This window comes from Triticum urartu, chromosome 7A, assembly GCF_056163025.1.
Source record: "Triticum urartu cultivar PI428250 chromosome 7A, HENAU_Tu73, whole genome shotgun sequence".
In the NCBI taxonomy this organism is placed as follows: Eukaryota; Viridiplantae; Streptophyta; class Magnoliopsida; order Poales; family Poaceae; genus Triticum; species Triticum urartu.
This window is the reverse complement of record NC_141879.1, coordinates 132,408,350-132,426,586: the sequence shown is the minus strand read 5'-3', so window position 1 is coordinate 132,426,586 and position 18,237 is coordinate 132,408,350. Positions and strand designations below refer to the sequence as shown.

General features: G+C 46.7%; 3 protein-coding genes and 1 pseudogene across 4 annotated transcripts; 2 read left to right on the top strand and 2 right to left on the bottom strand.

Moving 5' to 3' along the window:
* Positions 1–356: 356 nt before the first annotated feature.
* LOC125522645 (uncharacterized) lies at positions 357–4,041 on the top strand. 2 transcript variants are annotated; one of them, XM_087536201.1, is made up of 11 exons: positions 357–715; positions 920–1,179; positions 1,281–1,475; positions 1,935–2,072; positions 2,182–2,522; positions 2,646–2,817; positions 2,919–3,017; positions 3,114–3,245; positions 3,353–3,453; positions 3,552–3,729; positions 3,825–4,041. In XM_087536201.1, the coding sequence occupies exons 2-11, from the start codon at positions 1,042–1,044 to the stop codon at positions 3,879–3,881; spliced, it is 1,551 nt and encodes a 516-aa protein (XP_087392327.1). In that variant the 5' UTR covers positions 357–715; positions 920–1,041; the 3' UTR covers positions 3,882–4,041. The 2 variants fall into 2 exon arrangements, with proteins under 2 accessions (XP_087392327.1, XP_048543650.2); XM_048687693.2 differs by having other exon boundaries at positions 357–1,179.
* A 3,397-nt stretch (positions 4,042–7,438) lies between these two features.
* LOC147958524 (uncharacterized) lies at positions 7,439–8,242 on the top strand (annotated as a pseudogene).
* A 659-nt stretch (positions 8,243–8,901) lies between these two features.
* Positions 8,902–9,911, bottom strand: LOC147958523 (uncharacterized). The gene is made up of 2 exons (XM_087537223.1): positions 9,419–9,911; positions 8,902–9,334 (listed from the first exon to the last, which is right to left on the bottom strand). Exons 1-2 carry the CDS (start codon positions 9,809–9,811, stop codon positions 8,987–8,989), a joined length of 741 nt encoding a protein of 246 aa, XP_087393349.1. The 5' UTR covers positions 9,812–9,911; the 3' UTR covers positions 8,902–8,986.
* Positions 9,912–12,626: 2,715 nt separating this feature from the next.
* LOC147958522 (uncharacterized) lies at positions 12,627–14,252 on the bottom strand. Its single transcript, XM_087532176.1, has one exon. It carries the CDS (start codon positions 14,250–14,252, stop codon positions 12,627–12,629), a length of 1,626 nt encoding a protein of 541 aa, XP_087388302.1.
* Between the last annotated feature and the right edge of the window lie 3,985 nt (positions 14,253–18,237).

Here is an 18,237-nt window from a genome sequence, read left to right as displayed (position 1 = left end):
CGATGAGTGGTGGTCGATGGCCCGGCCGCTGCTGCTGCCGACGCCGTTGCTGGTGGTGGTTGAGGCGATGACGGAGCAGAGCGGCGGCGGCATGTAGTGGATAGGACGTCGGTGTTGGGAGGATGTGATTGCTTTTATGTTTTAGATCTAGGGGTGTATGTGTTATTATTTTTGCTAAATTATTTTTTACAATTTGATCCCACTTATAAGAAAGTGATTAAACAGATCAAATCATTTTATCCGTACTTTTTGCAACGATTTAACAAATTTCTGATGTTTTCTGCAACGGATTAATGAGTTGGTGATTTTCTACCAACCTAGCCGCAAATGTCGTGGTTTCTTGCCATTGACCCCCGTGCGGCAGGCCTCCTCCACATACAGACGGACGCCGCGCCCCCGCCGTCTCTCCATGGCGCCGCCCCTGCTCCTCCCTTTCCCCGCCCTTGACCGACGCTCACCGAGCTCCCCACAGCCCCCATGGCGCCGCCGCTTCCTGCTGGATCTCCTAAACAGTCGCGGGCTGGGCGGCGGCGCCACCCCCGGATCTGGAACGGGCTGGGCGGTGTGAACAGGAGCAGCGACGGCCGTCGCTGCCTCTAGTCGGTTGGCCGGGGGCGCGACGTCCTCCGGTAGTTGACCAGCGCGGGGAAGTTGGCGGTTGGTGGCGGACGTTGCCGGCGATTTGAACTACGCGATAGCTTATCAGCTGGACCAGGTACTCATTATACATACTCCTATTAGAAAAGGGAGGAGGGTGGAACGAAGCAGAAATAGCATCAGCTCCATGTCGTCATTATGTGTGCGTACATGGAAACGATGAGAGAAATCTCCAACATGTGCGGCCTACCTTACTACATCATGTCGTCACTATGTGTGAAGACCCACCGCTTGTCCGCAGTAAGCATGTTCGTTGTTTCAGACTCGATCCGCCTGCATATGCAATGTTGTCATGGTGGCAACAGGATGTGATGGTTGTCAAGCAACACGTCAACCTTAATTAGCAAGCCGCCTAGCCAGCATGAGGACTGACATCTTTTCCCCATGGAGTGTCTCCGCCTGACGTCCGTTTCGGGCGCCGCATGCGGCAGGCTGCAGGCGGCGGCGGCGGCCGTCGCTCTCAGGACAGCGGCCAACTCTGACGAGCTCCTCGCCCGCCTACTCCATCATGGCAGAAACCTGGTAAAACTCGTGCAGATACACTTTTGGCTTTTACTGTTAATTCCTTGTATCACTCTCCTCACACTAATAGTTGGTATATACACATCTTTAACTTAATCAAGGTGTTGGACAACACTGACATTCAGCAACCAGATGATGCTGCTGCTGAAGCTCACTTCTTCCTTCCCAATGCCAATTTGAAAGAACCTGCTGAGAAAATGGTCAATGTCCACAGACCTCTTTCTGATCTTCACCATGAAATGGACGATTTCTATCCAGTTTGTTCTGTGATGCCCAGCCAGAGTATTACTGACAAGGTTAGTCTATATTGTACTCCCTCCGTCCCATAATTTAAGACATTTTTTGACTCTAGTGTAGTGTCAAAACACGTCTTACATTATGGGACGGAGGGAGTATAATTTATTAGCCAGCAAGGTTCAATTTTATGAAACTATCTGTCACTTTTATGTTAAGAAGCTTTGTTTGCGCATCTCCTGTATTAAATGTGTTTATTTCTGGATGCTTTATTTTCCGCCTGTTCAGTATAAGTAGTCCTAATTAATTTATTGCTTTATAGTATATATGCAACTTCTGTAAGGTTGTCCACTTATACTAGGTAATCTAGGTCTTGGTATGAAAAATTATCTCCACTCTCTATTCTTCCAGTTCTGTGATGCCGATGAGTCTGAATATTTACCTCCAGTTTATTTAGAAGCTAGGTTTGTCAGTTTCATTTTCCATTCCACTTGAGATCTAATTTTGTTCCTGGTGCGCAGAATCACAATGTCATAGTTACTCTGGATCACTCTCAGCAATCAAATGCTAATCCCTCCGGTAAAAAATGTGTGATAATTACGAGCAGACGTTTCACTTCCCCTGTTTCTGCTGCTGACACAACTGCAGAAGCTCCACTTGTAAGTCATTTTTATTTGCTAAAAAAAATCTCTGAGCTGTGTTGCTTTCCCTCTGCTGATCATGACATGACACCATCATATTAACCATATTAATATTTTTCTGTTGCAGTCCAATGATTCTCCACATGTGCAGATTTCTGATGAAAGGAAGTTCGACGTGAGTTGCCGTCAATTGTGTAAAAATGTCGATGATGATTCTAATAGCATTATCAGTTCTGCAAAGTCTCATGACAATCGCTCTTCCGATTATACCCCCGCATCCAAAGTTCAGTATGTAATCAAGGTTAGCACTAGTTCTTCTAGAAGAAAGAAAACACCTCATGATCCGAGGAGAGTTCTTCTCTCATCCAGTCCTTCTGTCCCTGAAACAAATCGATTTCCAGTCTCTGCTCTTGAGAGGAGATATTATGCGGTGTTTTGCAGACTTGCACGGAGTGAAAGATATCAGTGGTATATATGCTCTTTCCTGTTTCATTTCTGTAGCTCAATTATTGTTCTTCTGATTCTGCATTATGCAAAAGAAATACTTCGCTGCATCGTATTAACATTTATATTCTATCTTTATGTGAGCAGCATGACTGCCATTATATATCGCAAGGTCCGCTGCTCCTACCTCTCTCTTGGTCAGTCATTGATGCCAGGGGGTCATGTCAATAACTTTCTGATTTCTGTTTTCTGCCGGAAATTGTTTGATGATTGCCATCCATCAGTTTCTAAAAAACATTACTTCTTCTCTTATATTGGGGTAATAATTCTCTTCATTAGAAGCTCCATCTGTTTCCACATATATACGTGCCAAAATCTGTTTTGTTATGGTTTGGCTGCTGATTCTTATATATTTTGCAGGAAAACATTCTAAAATACAATAATAAAGATCAGTTTAAACTCATAGAAAATACTTTTAAAGGTGCAAGTCTAGTAAAGAAAATTGATGCATGTGAACTGGTATGGTATTTTGTTATTGCTCTTTATCCTAGTTCTCGTCTCTTATTTTAGTGTAATATATGAACTGGTTCTTACAAATATATTTTCCGGTTGCAGCTATTCTTTCCTATATGCCATTGTAAGCACTGGTTTTTATTTGTTGTCGACCTACAAAACCGTCAATTTGTATTTATGGATTCCTTGTTCCATAAGAAGTCTCGTTATCAAGTTGTGGTCAGCGAGATGCTTGTAAGTAATTCTATTTGCAAATCTTCCTCTTTGTTTCTTCACTTAGTTTCTTTAGTATGTTCACCTTCAATGTTTAGTCATGTGAATGCTGATGTTTTGTAATTTAGGTTGGCAATTTCCAACATTTGTGGAAGGAGATAGTTGATCGAGAGTATATCTTCGATAATTTCAGAATTGTCTATCCTGATATGCCAAGACAAGGAAACGGGTAAGGCTAACTACAAGCAGGTGTTTCTTGATGTTCATTGCCAGACATTTGTGAAATATATTTTCTTGTATTGATGTTTCTGCTTTCTTTGATTTTAGGAATGATTGCGGTGTCTTTGTGATGAAATGTATGGAAATCTGGACTCCTAGAGTTGTTCTTCATGATTATTTCTCAAGAGTCAACATTCCAAATATACGGATACAATATGCGAATCAGCTGTTCTTCAGTTCTAAGAACACCGCTGATAAGTCTCTGGTAACACATTTCCTTCGAGAGGTAATCCTCTTGTTCTTCTTTTGGCCACTTCGGTTTTTCCTGCTAAGTATGTCTGGCTGATGTTTACTGATGCTCTGTTCTGTCCTTTTCTGCAGGGCAAATTTCATCGTGTCAGAAAGAGTGTAACTTCAGAGTCCAACGCGTATCAGTAACCAGGACAGAGGAGAAATAGATATTGTTTCATAGACGAATGTGTCTCAGTAAACAGGACATAGGAGAAATAGATACTGTACTAGGACCATGCCCGCTTGTTGCCGCAGAAAATTGTGATTACGTTTTCATTGATGGTTTTAGCCAAATTAGTTGTATGTCGTCTATTGTTATGCTGCAGTAAACATTGGCGAGAAACAAAGAATGACATGCACCTAGATCGAAGATTGAAGACAACAAAGTAGTGCAGCAAAGTACATTCCCGAGCCGCCCCCCCCCCCCCCCCCTCCTCTCCTCTCGACCGCGACCGCGCCGCCCCCACGGGCGGCCGGCCGCGCCTCCCCCCTTCCCCGCGAGCCCTCTCCCTCTCTCCACCTCCTCCCTGCCGCCATCGCCGGCGCCCACCGCGGGTCTGGCTCGGGCGACGTTGGCGGCGGCGGCCCCTGGCCCTTACCCGTCTAGGGTTTCTCCGGCACGGGACGGAGCGCTCCGGGTTGTGTCTTCAGGCGGCGGCGGGGTTTCCTGTGCGGCGGCGGCGGCGCCGTTGGCGGCGGGGCTGCGCGGGCTGGCGGCGCCCGCCCGGCCCAGATCTGGGCCCTTCGGGCCCCATCTGGGCCTGGGCGGGCCGGCGCCTGGCGTGGCGTTGGCGTGGCCATCAGGAAGCGGTGGCGAGCGGCGATGATCAGCGGGGGCTGGTGGCGTCGATGCCAGCCTGCTGCAGCATGGTCGGCGGGGCTTAGTGGGCCCATTTCGGGCCTGGCCGGGCCAGGGGTGGCCTGGTATGCCCCACTGCCGTGTCCGGACGGCTACCGCGACGGTGTCGGAGGCGCGAGCCTCTCGCACGACGGTGGTGGAGGTGGTTCCCTCCCGCTCGGCCTCGGTGCTGCTGCTCCCGTCGCTTGGATCTTCTCTCCGGTCTTCTTGGCCTCGTGATGGTGCTCGCAGCGAGACGGCGTTGGTGGCGGCGCAACCGTGATGGCGCATGGTTGAGCGGTGGTTTGGCTGGTCGGCTCCGATTGGCCGGTGGGGTTTGGCGTGCGGGAGAAATCCTTGCCGGTTCGTCCGGCTCCGATGCGGTGACACCGGCAGGTGCCACTATCCCTTCTTGGAGGGTGTCGGGAGTACCTATCCCCCACCTCCCTCCGCGTACTGGGGGAAACCCTAGGACTTGTCCGGGCAGCAGCGTCGTCGGCGTCGCATCCCTTTTTGGAGGTGCTGCTTAGTTCGCGGTAGATCGGAGTCTCGGGCTGTGGTGGTTTGTATCCGGAGGACGCAGCGGTCGTGGGTCTGCCGCGCTTTGTCGAGCTGCCGTTGTTGGCATTTTTTTTTCTTTTTCTTTGGGCTTGATGCGCTGCTCGCCCTAGCATTGCAATATGTATCATGGTGGTTTGCTTTCGAATACAAAGCGGGGGAACCTTTTTTCGGTAAGTACATTCCCAATCACCAAATGAAGAATCTGTGGCCGCCTGAGTGTGGTTTCCCAGCTCCTTAATATCCATTAAGCATTCATCTGATCATTCGTGCATCGCATTATTTCACTTACTCTGTGCGCCAATGTTTGGTGATGCAACTGCAAGATCCGTTGATGCCCAAGTTATTACTGGAAGCTAGAAAATGGCAGTTCATGGAGAAGATGCTGTAGGGATTTTAGACAGTGTTACTGGCACATGTATTAAAATGGGCGTTCTGTTTTGTGAGCTCTAAACCGGTGCCATACAGTTACCAATCATGTGCTCTGAGTGTTTCAAATCCAGCTAATATGACTTTACATATAGTGAATGCAACCATTGAAATCAATTTGTAACCAGTATGCCTTGTCTTTCCCCAAAAAATTTCAGGAGGCATATGCACAAACGTTTGGATATTTATGGGTCCAGATTTTTCCGAGAGAGTGATGATAAATAGTACTTGTAAAATTGTGCATATTGTACGCAAAATATGCAAAAAAAAAAAGGAAGGCTATGTTGCATAATCATATATAAATCAGATTGGGCGTTTTTAGGAGAGTCCAACAAAATGGTGGGTTTGTTGTAAATGGTTACTTACTGAGTCATTTGGTCATTTAGGGTCGTATAGCTTCCAGTTTCTACAGCTTTCGGTCGCAACTTATAAGATGCTGCAAAATGCAATCATGCAACAGTTCTTGATTTAAAGAGAATTGGAATCCTCCGATCAACCATGTCCTTCATTTAGTAATAGGCATGACATGGACCACTAGAGAGTGATTTTCAGCTACTTTGTCCTACAGTCCCAGGACTTCCTCGGTGCAAGCCATAGCTACCATCCTTATAAGTTGGGGGAGAGAAGTTAGGGTACGTATTTCTTCATAACACAACAAATACACAACTCACTTGTGAGTAGAAAGTGAAGGAAGATGCATATTGATGATGCTTATCTTGGTGTGTTTCCATTGGTGCCAAGCTAATATATTCACACAATGCAGTACAAGTTGCAAGATTAGGAGTAGGAGGCATCAGGGATCGCAAGGCTACAGCTCACATCCTTGTGGGCTCCTCGGTACCCAGTAGAAGTTGCGGTGCAGCTTCAGCGCCTCCTAAGCTAACTGCTCTTCCTACAGTTCGGCATCCTCCGGATCCACAGGGACACTCTGCTCTTTGCCATTAGTGGAAGTGCGGAACAGGAAGATGGGATCCGACGAGTTCAAGACGCACCACCTTGTCGCGTCGAACCACCGGATGAACACATCAAGCTATGATGACATGTTGCTTTGCAACATTAATCACCAACTGGAATCTGTCATGTTAGGCCTCTGGCACCACTTATTTACATTTTGGTAGCTAGTTTTACTTCCTGGACTGGTCTATGAGCTGATACGTATGCTTTGGCTTCATTCCAGTAATGGGATTTTTTGTCGAAAGAGACCCTCTGCCCATTGAAATTGACAAAAGAGACCCCCCGCAGACGAAATAGACAAAAAAGACCCCCTCACAAGTAGCGGCAGGCGCGGCAGGCGACACGTGTCACCTGCCGCCACGCCATGAGGCGGCGGGCCCGGCCGCCACAACAGGAGGCGGCAACCCGGTGTATAACGGTGTGTGCACAGTGCACAGTCCGGCGACGTAACGGGCCGCGCCAGGTGGGCCCGGCCGCCACCGGGTGAGGCGGCCGCCCCTGCCGCTATCGCTATCCTGCCGACAAGGCCTGCTGCGCGCGGGCCCAGCAGGTGGGCCACGCCGCCACCAGCCGAGGCGGCCTGTCCTGTGCTGCTGCACGCGCGACAGTGCGCAGACGGCGCTGATTCCGAGGCGCGACAGTGACGGCTGTGACTCCGACGCGCGCGGGAATATGAACGCTTTTGGTTCTTTCGCCCGGGAATTAATCCTGCCTTTGCTTCTTTTGCCTCAGCGGATGCGATGGCACTGGGAATCCGAGGCTACGGGAAGCTGTTGTGCCGACACTACAGGGATCGTAAATATCCCCGCTTAATTTTCTCGCCATCATTTATCGTCTGAGCTTATAAAAGGAGTCACCGAGGCTCTCGTCCAGCCATCCTCGAAATCGGCAGCGCGCAAAATGTGTAACACATTTTTCAGTCGGTATGAGTTTGCCTTGCTCGGATCAAAGCATTAGGCCGAGGAAAATGAAGAATGCAAGTTTGCCTCCGGGGATGGCAGTCCTGCGGTGTTGGTGTGGCGATCTTTGCAAGGTGAAGGAGGTTACAGATTTTTCAGATTGGTTGGGCATGAAGTTTTTCATGTGCGCCAATTATGAGGAAGATCCACCCATAGCTATTTCAGAGTACGACAAGCCTCCGGTATGCTATAACCATCACAAATAGATATTGTTGGTATTTTGATAGATTCTTTAATAACATTCTGGTTTCTTGTTGTAGTCTCCTCCGCCTCTGTGCATGTACTATCGTTGGATTGACACGGAGATGCCCGCTTGGGCAGTGACTGAGATTCGTGAAAGAAGTCGCCGTGCGTGGAATAGTTTCTATGCGGAAGAGCGACGCGAGAAGGCGGAAGCTGAGGAGAAAGCAGAGCAAGAGAGAGAGTTAAAAGAATACTATGCGGAGCAACACCGGTTTTTTCAGAATTTAGGAAAGAAAAACAGGGAAGAGGCTCGTCGCATGGAGGAGCAGGAACGACAGCGAAAGGAGGCTCGTGAGGCGGAGAGGCAGAGAAAGAAAGAAAGAAAGGGCTCGTCAGGCCAAGGCAGCAGAAGAAGCTGGCGATGGAAAAGGAAAATATCCACGTTGGACTCAGTAGATTCCTGTGGTAGTATTTTAAATTTCGCAATCATTTGTATCTTTATTTCTGCAGTTTAATGTAGCTTCATTTCAGTAGTTAAATGTAGCTTTATTTAAATTCTACGATGTATCTTATTTTCAGTTGTACCTTGTCGTGTTGTATCTTATTTTCAGTTGTACCTTGTCGTGATGGAAAAAATATATAGTTTTAGAATAAAGTAGTGGCATTTTCTTTCCCTCCACTAATTATCGAACATCGTGCAACAACTATAAAATGAAATTAAGATAGAACATAATGCCTTACAATAAGAGAGTACAAACTAATAATGCAAGTACATCTGAATTAAACGGTACAACTGGAATATAGCTTAAAAACTATATGAAGGCATCATCGTCATCCTCCGTCGATGCAGAACTCTTGCCCTTCGAGGATGCAGAACTCTTACCCTTGGACGATGAAGAACTCTTGCCCTTCGAGGATGCAGTACTCTTGCCCTTGGACGATGCAGAACTCTTGCCCTTTGACGATGCAGAACCCGGAAGCGGCGGCATGAAGATATCATCTTCGTCCTCGCTCTCCTCAGTCCATAAAAATGGATGCTTTTCTGCAGTCCTTCTAAAATATTGAGGGGAAAGCGTTGCCTGAAAATATATTTTTTCAATGTCTAAGACGGGCAATGGTTGCACAGTATTCATCAGCCCAAATTTTTAAAAAAAATTCATTTCGGCCTAACATAAGCAAAAGAGTGGAGCGGGATAGTATGGCGGGAGATATAGGCGGGAAAAATTGTTCCTGACTGGTGCATTTTTATTTCAGCATACATAGATGTTCAAATCGAAAAGTCTGATACAGACATATGTAGATACAATGGGTCGCGCACGTGCATAGATGAATCACCCTAATTTACGATGACCACCTGGCCTTTCCTTACGACCGGAAGGCGACAAGCGATTAGGTGGCCGGGTCACACGAAGACCGCGGCCGTACTCCAATTCGGCTTCATGTGTCTGCGAGTCCTGCGTAGGTGGTGGAGTCGCGAATCCTTGTTGCGAACCTGAAGCGTAATTGTAGGCGTATGGTTGTGACTCCGCGGGGATAAAAGATGGGCCAATAACGTCCCCTCCGAAGAACTCTGTAACTAATGATGTAACCGGGTCGCCAAGATCATGTGATGCTCCCCGGAGGCCTGTGTTGACGCCGCGTTGGGTGTTCTCATCGCCCCAATTAACATCAGGTGTGTCCTGCACATAGAAACATTTTAAACAAACTGTTAGAGGATAATATATGATATCATTGTAAATGCATTGAAATGTAAACATGACTACCTGAGCATATCCCTCTCCTATACTGTCTGGCCATTGTACGTTGTGCTGGTTTAAATCTGGTACACGAGTCTCCTCGGGCATGGGGATCCCTCGCGTGGAGAGATACGGCTGAGATCCCTCACTTTGGGTGTATGCCCCATATCCTATGTACGCATATGGGTTAGGGGAAAGAAACTGCTCAGGCATTGAATCCAAGCCCGTGCCATGGTCCTGAGATGTCTGCCCCTGACGAAGCTGCATCGAAGAAGAGCGATGCAGTGGCAGAGATGAGTCATGTCGTGGCAATGTCGTTCTAGTACTCGGACCCTCCCCCCATTGCTCATGGCTCGTACGCGCCTCGCTCGGTCTGGACGACGGCGCCGCACTCGGTCTGGCTGACCTCGCTACCGGCATGTATGCTCCAGTGACAACGTCGTCGCCTCTACCGCATCTGAACTTCTTTGCCACGAATTGTTGCAAAAGTTTCTGGAATGTCTTGCGATATGGGCCCTAGGCCGGCATGCTATCCGTAGCCATCTGCCCTACTTCATCGACATTTTCAAGCTGAACAATATTTGAATGTTATTTAGTTCAAATGATTATGAAATGATGGGCCTAAAAAAGTTACAAGTGATTACCATCTGGTCATGATAGTAAGCTGCATGCAGCTCAACATGTCTCCGCGCCTGCTCCTCTTGTGTGAGATGTGTTGGTATATTAGCTGGCTGACTGGCCAGGCTAGCACGTGTGTTCATGCAGTACCACTACTTGTACGCTTGATCTGTACTTCCATCGTACGGTCTACAAAATTAAATAATTACATAAACCGTTGTGATGAAAGCAAAGCATCTTCACGCATCGTATGATCATCGTAAAAAATAATGTACATAAAATATACCTAAGTTGATGCACTATATCTGCTAGCGCTTCATTTTCCCACTTGTGTACCCATTCAATGTTCTCTTCCCTCCAATCGTATAAACTCCAGCCCCTGCCCATATTGGTTAGCCTGCAAATTATGTAACAAAGTGTGAGTTTAGTAAATTAAAAAGGACACTAACTATTTAGGGATGTCACATCTTACTTATGTGTTTCCTCGTCAATACGTCTGGGAAAAGGTGGTGGAATTTCTTGATAGAGACTGAATTGTCTCATTACACGCTCTGGGTTGTAAGGCTCAACACACCACAGGAACAATAAGTTGCAGCGAGTCAGCCAGAATGCACTATCGGTCAACATGCCTGGTGTGAAGTGTCGAGCATCAAAGACCATTTTTAGCTGGTCCTGAGTCCACGTGTTCCATGTGACTTCTGCCTCATCAAGTATCTCAAACTGCTGGTGGTACATAGGGTAACAATTTTTCGCAATATCTGGAGACCAACGTTTCCGTGCCTTTGTCCACATGGTGGCCATAGTTGCGCAAGCACCCTCACTAAAGTCGTATGGGTATATGGGTTGTACTATACGAGGTCGTCCTACAGGGAGGTATTCCCAGGACCACAACTGTAGAAACTCATAGGCGACACAAAGTAATGGAGCTTTTTGTGCGAAAGAGGTTTTTTGCGTGGAAAACATCACACAAGCCTCTGTATGTATGAGATAGCATGGCAGAACCGAAGCTATATTTTGGCTGCTCGGATAAAGGTTCATCTACCATATTCTCTGCAATGTAGATGAGACCAGGGACAACAACGTCCCCATGTGAATTTGGAAATAGATTCCCGAGGAGCCACAACAAATACGCAAACAGATGTCTTTTTCTCGTCTCCTCATTGGCGAAGCTAGAAAAATTAAAAAAGTTATCACGAAGCCAGACGAGTGGGATGCCCCGAGGGTTACCAGAACGTTGTGATTCTGGCATTTCCATCCCAAGACGGGCTGCTATATCTAATGCCCAAGATGGAGACACTCATGGAGAGACTACTGGCTCACCTCTAATTGGTAGAGCAGTGATCATAGAAACATCTTTCAGTGTAGGTGCAAGCTCCCCAAAACGAAAGTGAAAGGTGTGGGTTTCAGGTCTCCACCGGTCAACGAGGGATGTCAAAAGGGATGGGTCCGAACGTACTTGGTCGTGGCATGATGTGAGCCTAGCAAAACCTTGTAGTCCATAAGCGTCAAGGTGAGCAAGGAATTGATTGTGTATTGGCCATATTTTCTTTATGGTTCGAAGTCTGAAAGGCCGATAATCATGCTTAGTATTTGGTTTCAAAAATAGGTGGCAACGGTGGCCGGCGTCATGGGGCCCCTGCAAAAGCACTGGCACTTCACCCATAACCTGCACACAAACATACAAATATAAATTACGAGGAAGACAGAAATACAAATGCAAATCAAAATTAACTTAAAAAATACAAAGAGATACGATTTACATTAATTATCTAAAGTTAACATCAGGAGTACAATAATACAAAGAGAATCAATTTAAATTTAATATAAGTACACATAACGAGTAGAAATATAAATAGACATGGCGAGTACATATATATCAACATCATGCGTTGTTGTTGGCTCGATACGGGCAGTCTTTGCGTGAATGTCCAGGACACCTACAAACGCGGCATCGCCTTGGTTCTCCCATCTGGCTATGGTCCATGTCATTGCGATGACGCCTAGACTGACGTCGTCCCTTTGCGGTTCTCATCAAGTCGGCGTTCGGAACCCATTTCGGCCCATCTGGCCACAACATTTTGTAGTTCATATCAATGCCCCAAGCCCAGAACTCACCGTTCCAAGTGTTGTACAGATTGTACATGTTGAAGTACGGCGATATGTATGGCTCGACGCTGATTTTTTGAACAGCAGCCGCCCGGAGCACATGACTGCAAGGGTAGCCCTCAAGCTTGGGCTTGTTACAAGTGCACTCACAGGAGGTTGAGCCAAGGGTGACAGCTTGCTTTTTTGATCCTCTGTGGTGACCCTTAACGTACTTGGCTCGCACATTGACCTCCCACTTATTCCTAAGTGCGTCCACTTTCCTGCAGCCATGACTTTGGGACTTCTTTGCTTTCTCGTCCAGATGTCTTTGCATCTTCTCGGACCATGGCTTGTTCAATTCAACTTGTGCTTTGGCGACGGTGACCCTGTCTGCAAAGTATGACAGGGTCCGGTTCCAAGTTTCTTCAATTAGGGCTGTGATAGGCAGTGCTCGCACCCCTTTAAGAACACCATTGTACACCTCTGACATGTTGCTGGTCATTATTCCATACCGAGCCCCGGTGTCGTGAGCCTACGCCCACTTCTCCAAATGAGGGCAATTCTCGGTGATCCACTGGCTCAAATTTATGGCCGTCCTACGACCCCTCCGGTCTTCTCTCTGCGGCAAGGCCGCGCGGTCGATCTCACCATTGATACCTGCCCATATCGCATTCATTTTGGCTTCAGTTTTTTGCATGCACATCCTCTTGAATAACTTGAACCAATCCTTGTTTTTGAATTTGGAGTAAAAGTTTGCTGCCAAATGCCTCATGCACCACCTTCCCTCTAGATCGGGCCAACCCCACTCTTCTTCCGATGCCTTAATTATTTCAAGAGCGCTTAATAATCCAGTGTTGCGATCAGAAATGATGCAAACACCTTTACGCTCTTTCACGACACCAATCTTCACGCAGCTCAGGAACCACAACCAGCTATCTTTGTTCTCGCTCTCGACCAATGCATATGCAATAGGAAGAAGCTGATTATTTGCATCCGCTGCAATCGCCACCAATAGTGTGCCCTTGTACTTTCCAGTGAGAAAGGTACCATCAACAGATAATACCGGGCGACAGTGCCTGAAGGCTTGTATAGTCTGGGCGAATGCCCAGAATAAGTGGTCCAGGATTAGCTCACCCGGGTTCATTGGGTTTGGACGTTCTCTCCGCCAAACTTGAGTCCCCCTATTAGCACTTGCTATTTGATGAAGCATTCTAGGGGCATAAGAATATGCCTCCTCATAGGTACCATACAAGTTCTTGAATATATTTTTCTTTGCACGCCTAGCCTTGCTGTAGCTAACAGGGAATCCAATTAGATCCTCTGCATCTTTTTGCAGAGCCCTAACACTAATGTTGAGACTTCCCTGCACAATTGTTTCCAACGTCTGTGCCACAAATTTTGCTGTCACGTTGCAGTGATCTGAAAGAGTCCCAGTTTGCTCACAGGTATACTCCACTATTTTTGTGATATGCCATGACTGACATACACCAGGCTTCAGTCGAGCGAGAACTCTTCCGCGGCAACCTTTCGCGGTGTGGATGCATATGACCTTCAACTCTTTTTTATCAGACTGCTTCACTCTATGCTGGCGGTGGATGCCGATTGCATAGCTACCCATTGCCTGGTAAGCAGACTTCTTATCTGGGAAAACTTGCCCAACCTCCAGGCTTCCCGCTCCTAGGCCAGAAGCAGAGTGAAATTCGTTGGTGATGCTCATATCCTGTAAAAACCCAGGTTGCAGTGCCGCCGCGACCGCCCTCTGAGGAGGAACATCTTCTTCTCCGCTTGACTCCGAAGACGCAGAAGAATGATCATCATCATCTAGCGCCTCCGGCAATCCCTCCACGTGTTCGCTCATGTCAACGCCCGCCGACCAATATCCTGTGTCATACACAGGCTGGCCGCCCGTCGGTTCCGATGGGCCGATGCTAGGGGCTGATGTGATGGCCAACTCGACCTCACCACCCCTGCTACTGCATCCGGCAACATCAGTGACTGAAATGAACTCCACATACACCATCGGCTGACCATACATTGAGTTATTGGGATTGCTTGCAAACCTCATGTACGACCCCCACGACCGATCACCTGTGACAGGCCGCAAACCCCAACGGGCAACTGTCCCATCATTTCCTCCGTCAACGACGAAGGCCTCCATTGTCATTTTTTTTTCTTGCATCACTGGGCCAAACACCGCTCGGATGCACCTTCTAACAGCTGCGTAACCCACGTTGACCATGTCTCTCACCACAACTGTAGTCGACTCGCACAAAGACACATCCACCCCGAATGGACCGTCGCGTAAGACGTTCCCATAGTACACTACTAAATTTTCCATAGTACCTAACCAACATACACGTTTACATTTCAAATAATTAGTAACTGAACATTTAGTAACGATGACAACATTTACATATCATACGACTAAAATAATAACCGTATTTTTGTTACAAATATTCGGTTTGTTTCTAGAATCATTTGCTTACAAATATTTGGTTAACGGGTATTTAAAGATATATTTTTTCTCAAACTCTTCTACGAGAGTAGAAACGACTATTACTAAAAACTAATTTTGATAATATTTTTTCTCAAACTCGTCTACGAGAGTAAAAACGACTATTACTAAAAACTAATTTTGATATATTTTTTCTCAAACTCGTCTACGAGAGTAAAAACGACTATTACTAAAAACTAATTTTGATATATTTTTTTCTCAAACTCGTCTACGAGAGTAAAACCGATGGTAATTACTCGCTATCCAAGCAACCATTAAACATAATAGTACGATAATAACATTTTAATATCATATGAGTAAACATTTAATTTCTTCCGGCTTTATATAATTTTTAAATATCATACGATAGCAATCATTTATTTACAAATAATAATATTTGCAGCGGCATGCACACATTATTCGCAACAGTACATCAATATAAAAAATGTTAACAAAATCACGGTGTCATTTTATACCTTAGCTCCAATATGGATGTGCTTGCGAATGCAATTAAGAGTCCAAATAGTTCGAATAAATTTCCGTCACCAGTACTATATGAACGGAGTCAACCTATTATCACATGAACATCAATATTACACACGGATTTTTCTTTCTGCTATCAAAAGTATGAAAATAGCACTTGCATCTATGTGGTCATCACCTCAAAAGGGACAGCGAAGATGGAAACACAATTTCTTCAATCACGTCATCTCCTCCTTGTTTGCTACTAAGATGAATTATTTTACCTAATTACATACATGATTAAGTACATTAGCACCTAATCTTAACATAGAAAATTTAGATTACTGCAACATAACAAAGTAGACCTACGGTTTCCTAACCATGGACTTATTAATAAACATACCACATGAAATAACATACCACATGCAATGAACAATTACAGTGCAATTTTTTTTCTTAATTACCGTATTAAGAGCTTCTCGCATGCCAATACTAATGGACGCAACTAACATTGATACAACATCTTCAACCTACTCTTCTCAAAAAAATAATATAAATGTTGTATCTGTCGTTTGAAATTATTTCTAACCTCTAAGCACTAACATCGCATAGCTAATGAATGGCTAAAAGACTAACTAATTACCATCATGCATGCACAAAAAAAATCCATGTATTGCAAAGCTCATACCTTGATCTTCAACTTCGTATTTCACTTCGCTACGCAAATCCTACTCCTGAAGCTCTAAATGACTCCTCCTCCAAGTGCTGAAATATTGCCTAAAACTACATAAAATACACACTTAGGAACTAATCAAGCAGAACAAAAACATCATGCATGCGAACGAAACCAACAAAAATGGATACACCTTACCTTGATTTAAATTTTCTTCAACTTCACCATCTTCATAATCCAACTCTAAATCACCCTAAATCACGAGTGAAAATGCCTACTCAGCTTTTCTTTCTCTATGTACTTAGAGACTTAGAGAGCAAAGGAGAGGAACGAGGTCACAGAGAGTGTGTTTGCGCACGGAGCAGAAGCATAGTATATAAAAGGAAGAGGATCCCTGTAGTGTCGACACAATAGGATAAACTCACCTACCGCAGCCTCGGATACCCGCAGCGAGTGAGTGTATTTCAGCAGTGTCATTGCGTAGCAACAGCCAGCGCTGGGTGAGTGATTCCCGCAGTGCCGTCACGTCCGCTCACGGACAGCAGCGAATCATCGCGAATAAAGAAGCTAAAGCAGGACTGATTGATTCCCGGGCGAAAGAAACGAAAACATCAGCGTGCATTTTCCCGCACGTGGGAATCACCGCTGTCAGCAGCGCCTGGAAGCGCGTGTAGCAGGCTGCCGCCAGCGTTGGTGGCGGCCGGGCCCACCACTCGGCCCGCGAGTAGCAAGTTGTGTCGGCCTACAGGCGACAGGAGCAGCGCCGGCCGCCTCCCGCAGCGGCGGCTGGGCCCACCTGGCCCGCCCCGTTCCGTCCCGCCTGCTGACGCTGTAGCTGGTCCGTTATACCCCGCGCTGCCGCCTCCTGCCGTGGCGGCCGGGCCCGCCGCCTCCTGGCGCGGCGGCAGGTGCCACATGTCGCCTGCCGCGCCTGCCGCCACGGCCCGGGGGTCCTTTTTGTCAAATATATTCACGGATAGTCTTTTTTGTCAATTCTGTTGGCTAGGGGGTCCTTTTGGACAAAAAATCCAGCAATGGAGCCCGGGAGAGCAGCGATGTTACTCTAAAAAAATTTATCTATCTATGAGTGTTTGCCTACATATTTTTCAAAACTGGCACCTCCGAAACCCCATCCAGTACTTAATTACCAGCTACCACTTGTGGCCTGTGTGTACAGTGCCATTTTATTTAATTACAGAATAGTTCATGAAAAATGTGAAGAGCATGCCAGATTTGTGCTACCGCCGTAATGATAAGAGATCTAATCTAGATGGTTGTGGTGTTTAACTTCGAGACCACAACAACGATAATTGCCGTATTGTTGAGTTGCATAACTGGAAGGGCCATCCTCTCTTTGGTTCAAAGGATTTCCATAGGAATTTTGGATGATTTGTTTCTTAGAAATTTTTCTAATGCTTGTCTGGTTCGTAGAACCATGAACCATTATAACTAAATATACTTCTCTTAATATCTAACCATGCCACCATGCATTTGAAACTGCGTACTTCAAAAGGCAACCATGCATGCAACTTATATTGAATATGTTTATTCCAACTATGTGGATCTTAATTAGTAATCCAACAATATATTCATGTTCCGTATGACCAAATCTCATTTGAATATATTGTACATGCCTACCTTCCTTACAACATCATGTCGTTACTATATGTGAAGAACCACAACTTGTCCACAGTAAGCATGTTTGTTGGTTCAATCTTGATCCGCCTGCATATGCATCAGAGTGGACCGGATCGAACCGAGCAGCTTCGTGGTCCTGTTTTCAGGGACCGGACTGGTGGTGTCAAAGCATGGGCCGGACCGAGAGGACCGGACACGGCGAGGTGATAGTGACATGGCGTCGGCAACGATGGCAATTCACAACTACGGTCCTGATCAAAGGGGGAAATGAAGGGAAAATATACGTTGACTCCCCGAGAACTCGATGGGGGAGGTCTGATGAGGCTGCGGAAGCAGTGACGGCGAGGTAATTGACGATGAACGGTGGTGCCTCGACTTGGAGCTGGAGGATGATGGCGACGACTTTAGGGTGAATCTGGCAGAGTTCTTGCGTGGGGAAGGAAACCTAAAGGTTGCCGACCTCCTAGACAAGGTTGTTTGTTGCGGGGAGGCCGGTGGCCGTGCATGCTCTGCTAGTGGTCTGCCTACACCCAGCTATGCGTGCGCTGGCGCTCCATCTCGAACATAAGGTGTCACCGGGGAGGAAGGGGAAGGAGATGGTCGATGGCAGCGACGAGATGGGAGGCAGGGAAGGGGAGGAAGTGGCCAGCGGCGGTACCGGGATTGAGCGAGTGAACGAAGAAAGTGTGCTCGTGCGTGTGTTGGGCCTTTTCTCGGTCTGACCGAGCAGACTGGTTAAAGTCCGGATTGGACCGACGTTTTCTCGGACCAACCGATTTTTTTACTAGGATAGGACTGTGCGGTCCGGTCCATAACGGGCCACGAGCCGGGCCAAAATCCCGCTCGACACATCCAGCCTGACATATGCGGGAGCAA

Excerpts from the sequence above, each read along its gene's own strand:
- LOC125522645 (XM_087536201.1), top strand. The coding sequence starts at position 1,042 with ATGGAGTGTCTCCGCCTGACGTCCGTTTCGGGCGCCGCATGCGGCAGG. Across the intron at positions 1,476-1,934 it reads GCCAGAGTATTACTGACAAG|AATCACAATGTCATAGTTAC; the intron begins GTTAGTCTATAT and ends CCTGGTGCGCAG. Across the intron at positions 3,730-3,824 it reads TAACACATTTCCTTCGAGAG|GGCAAATTTCATCGTGTCAG; the intron begins GTAATCCTCTTG and ends CCTTTTCTGCAG.
- LOC147958523 (XM_087537223.1), bottom strand. The coding sequence starts at position 9,811 with ATGCCGGTAGCGAGGTCAGCCAGACCGAGTGCGGCGCCGTCGTCCAGA. Across the intron at positions 9,335-9,418 it reads TAGGAGAGGGATATGCTCAG|GACACACCTGATGTTAATTG; the intron begins GTAGTCATGTTT and ends TTCTATGTGCAG.
- LOC147958522 (XM_087532176.1), bottom strand. The coding sequence starts at position 14,252 with ATGGAGGCCTTCGTCGTTGACGGAGGAAATGATGGGACAGTTGCCCGT.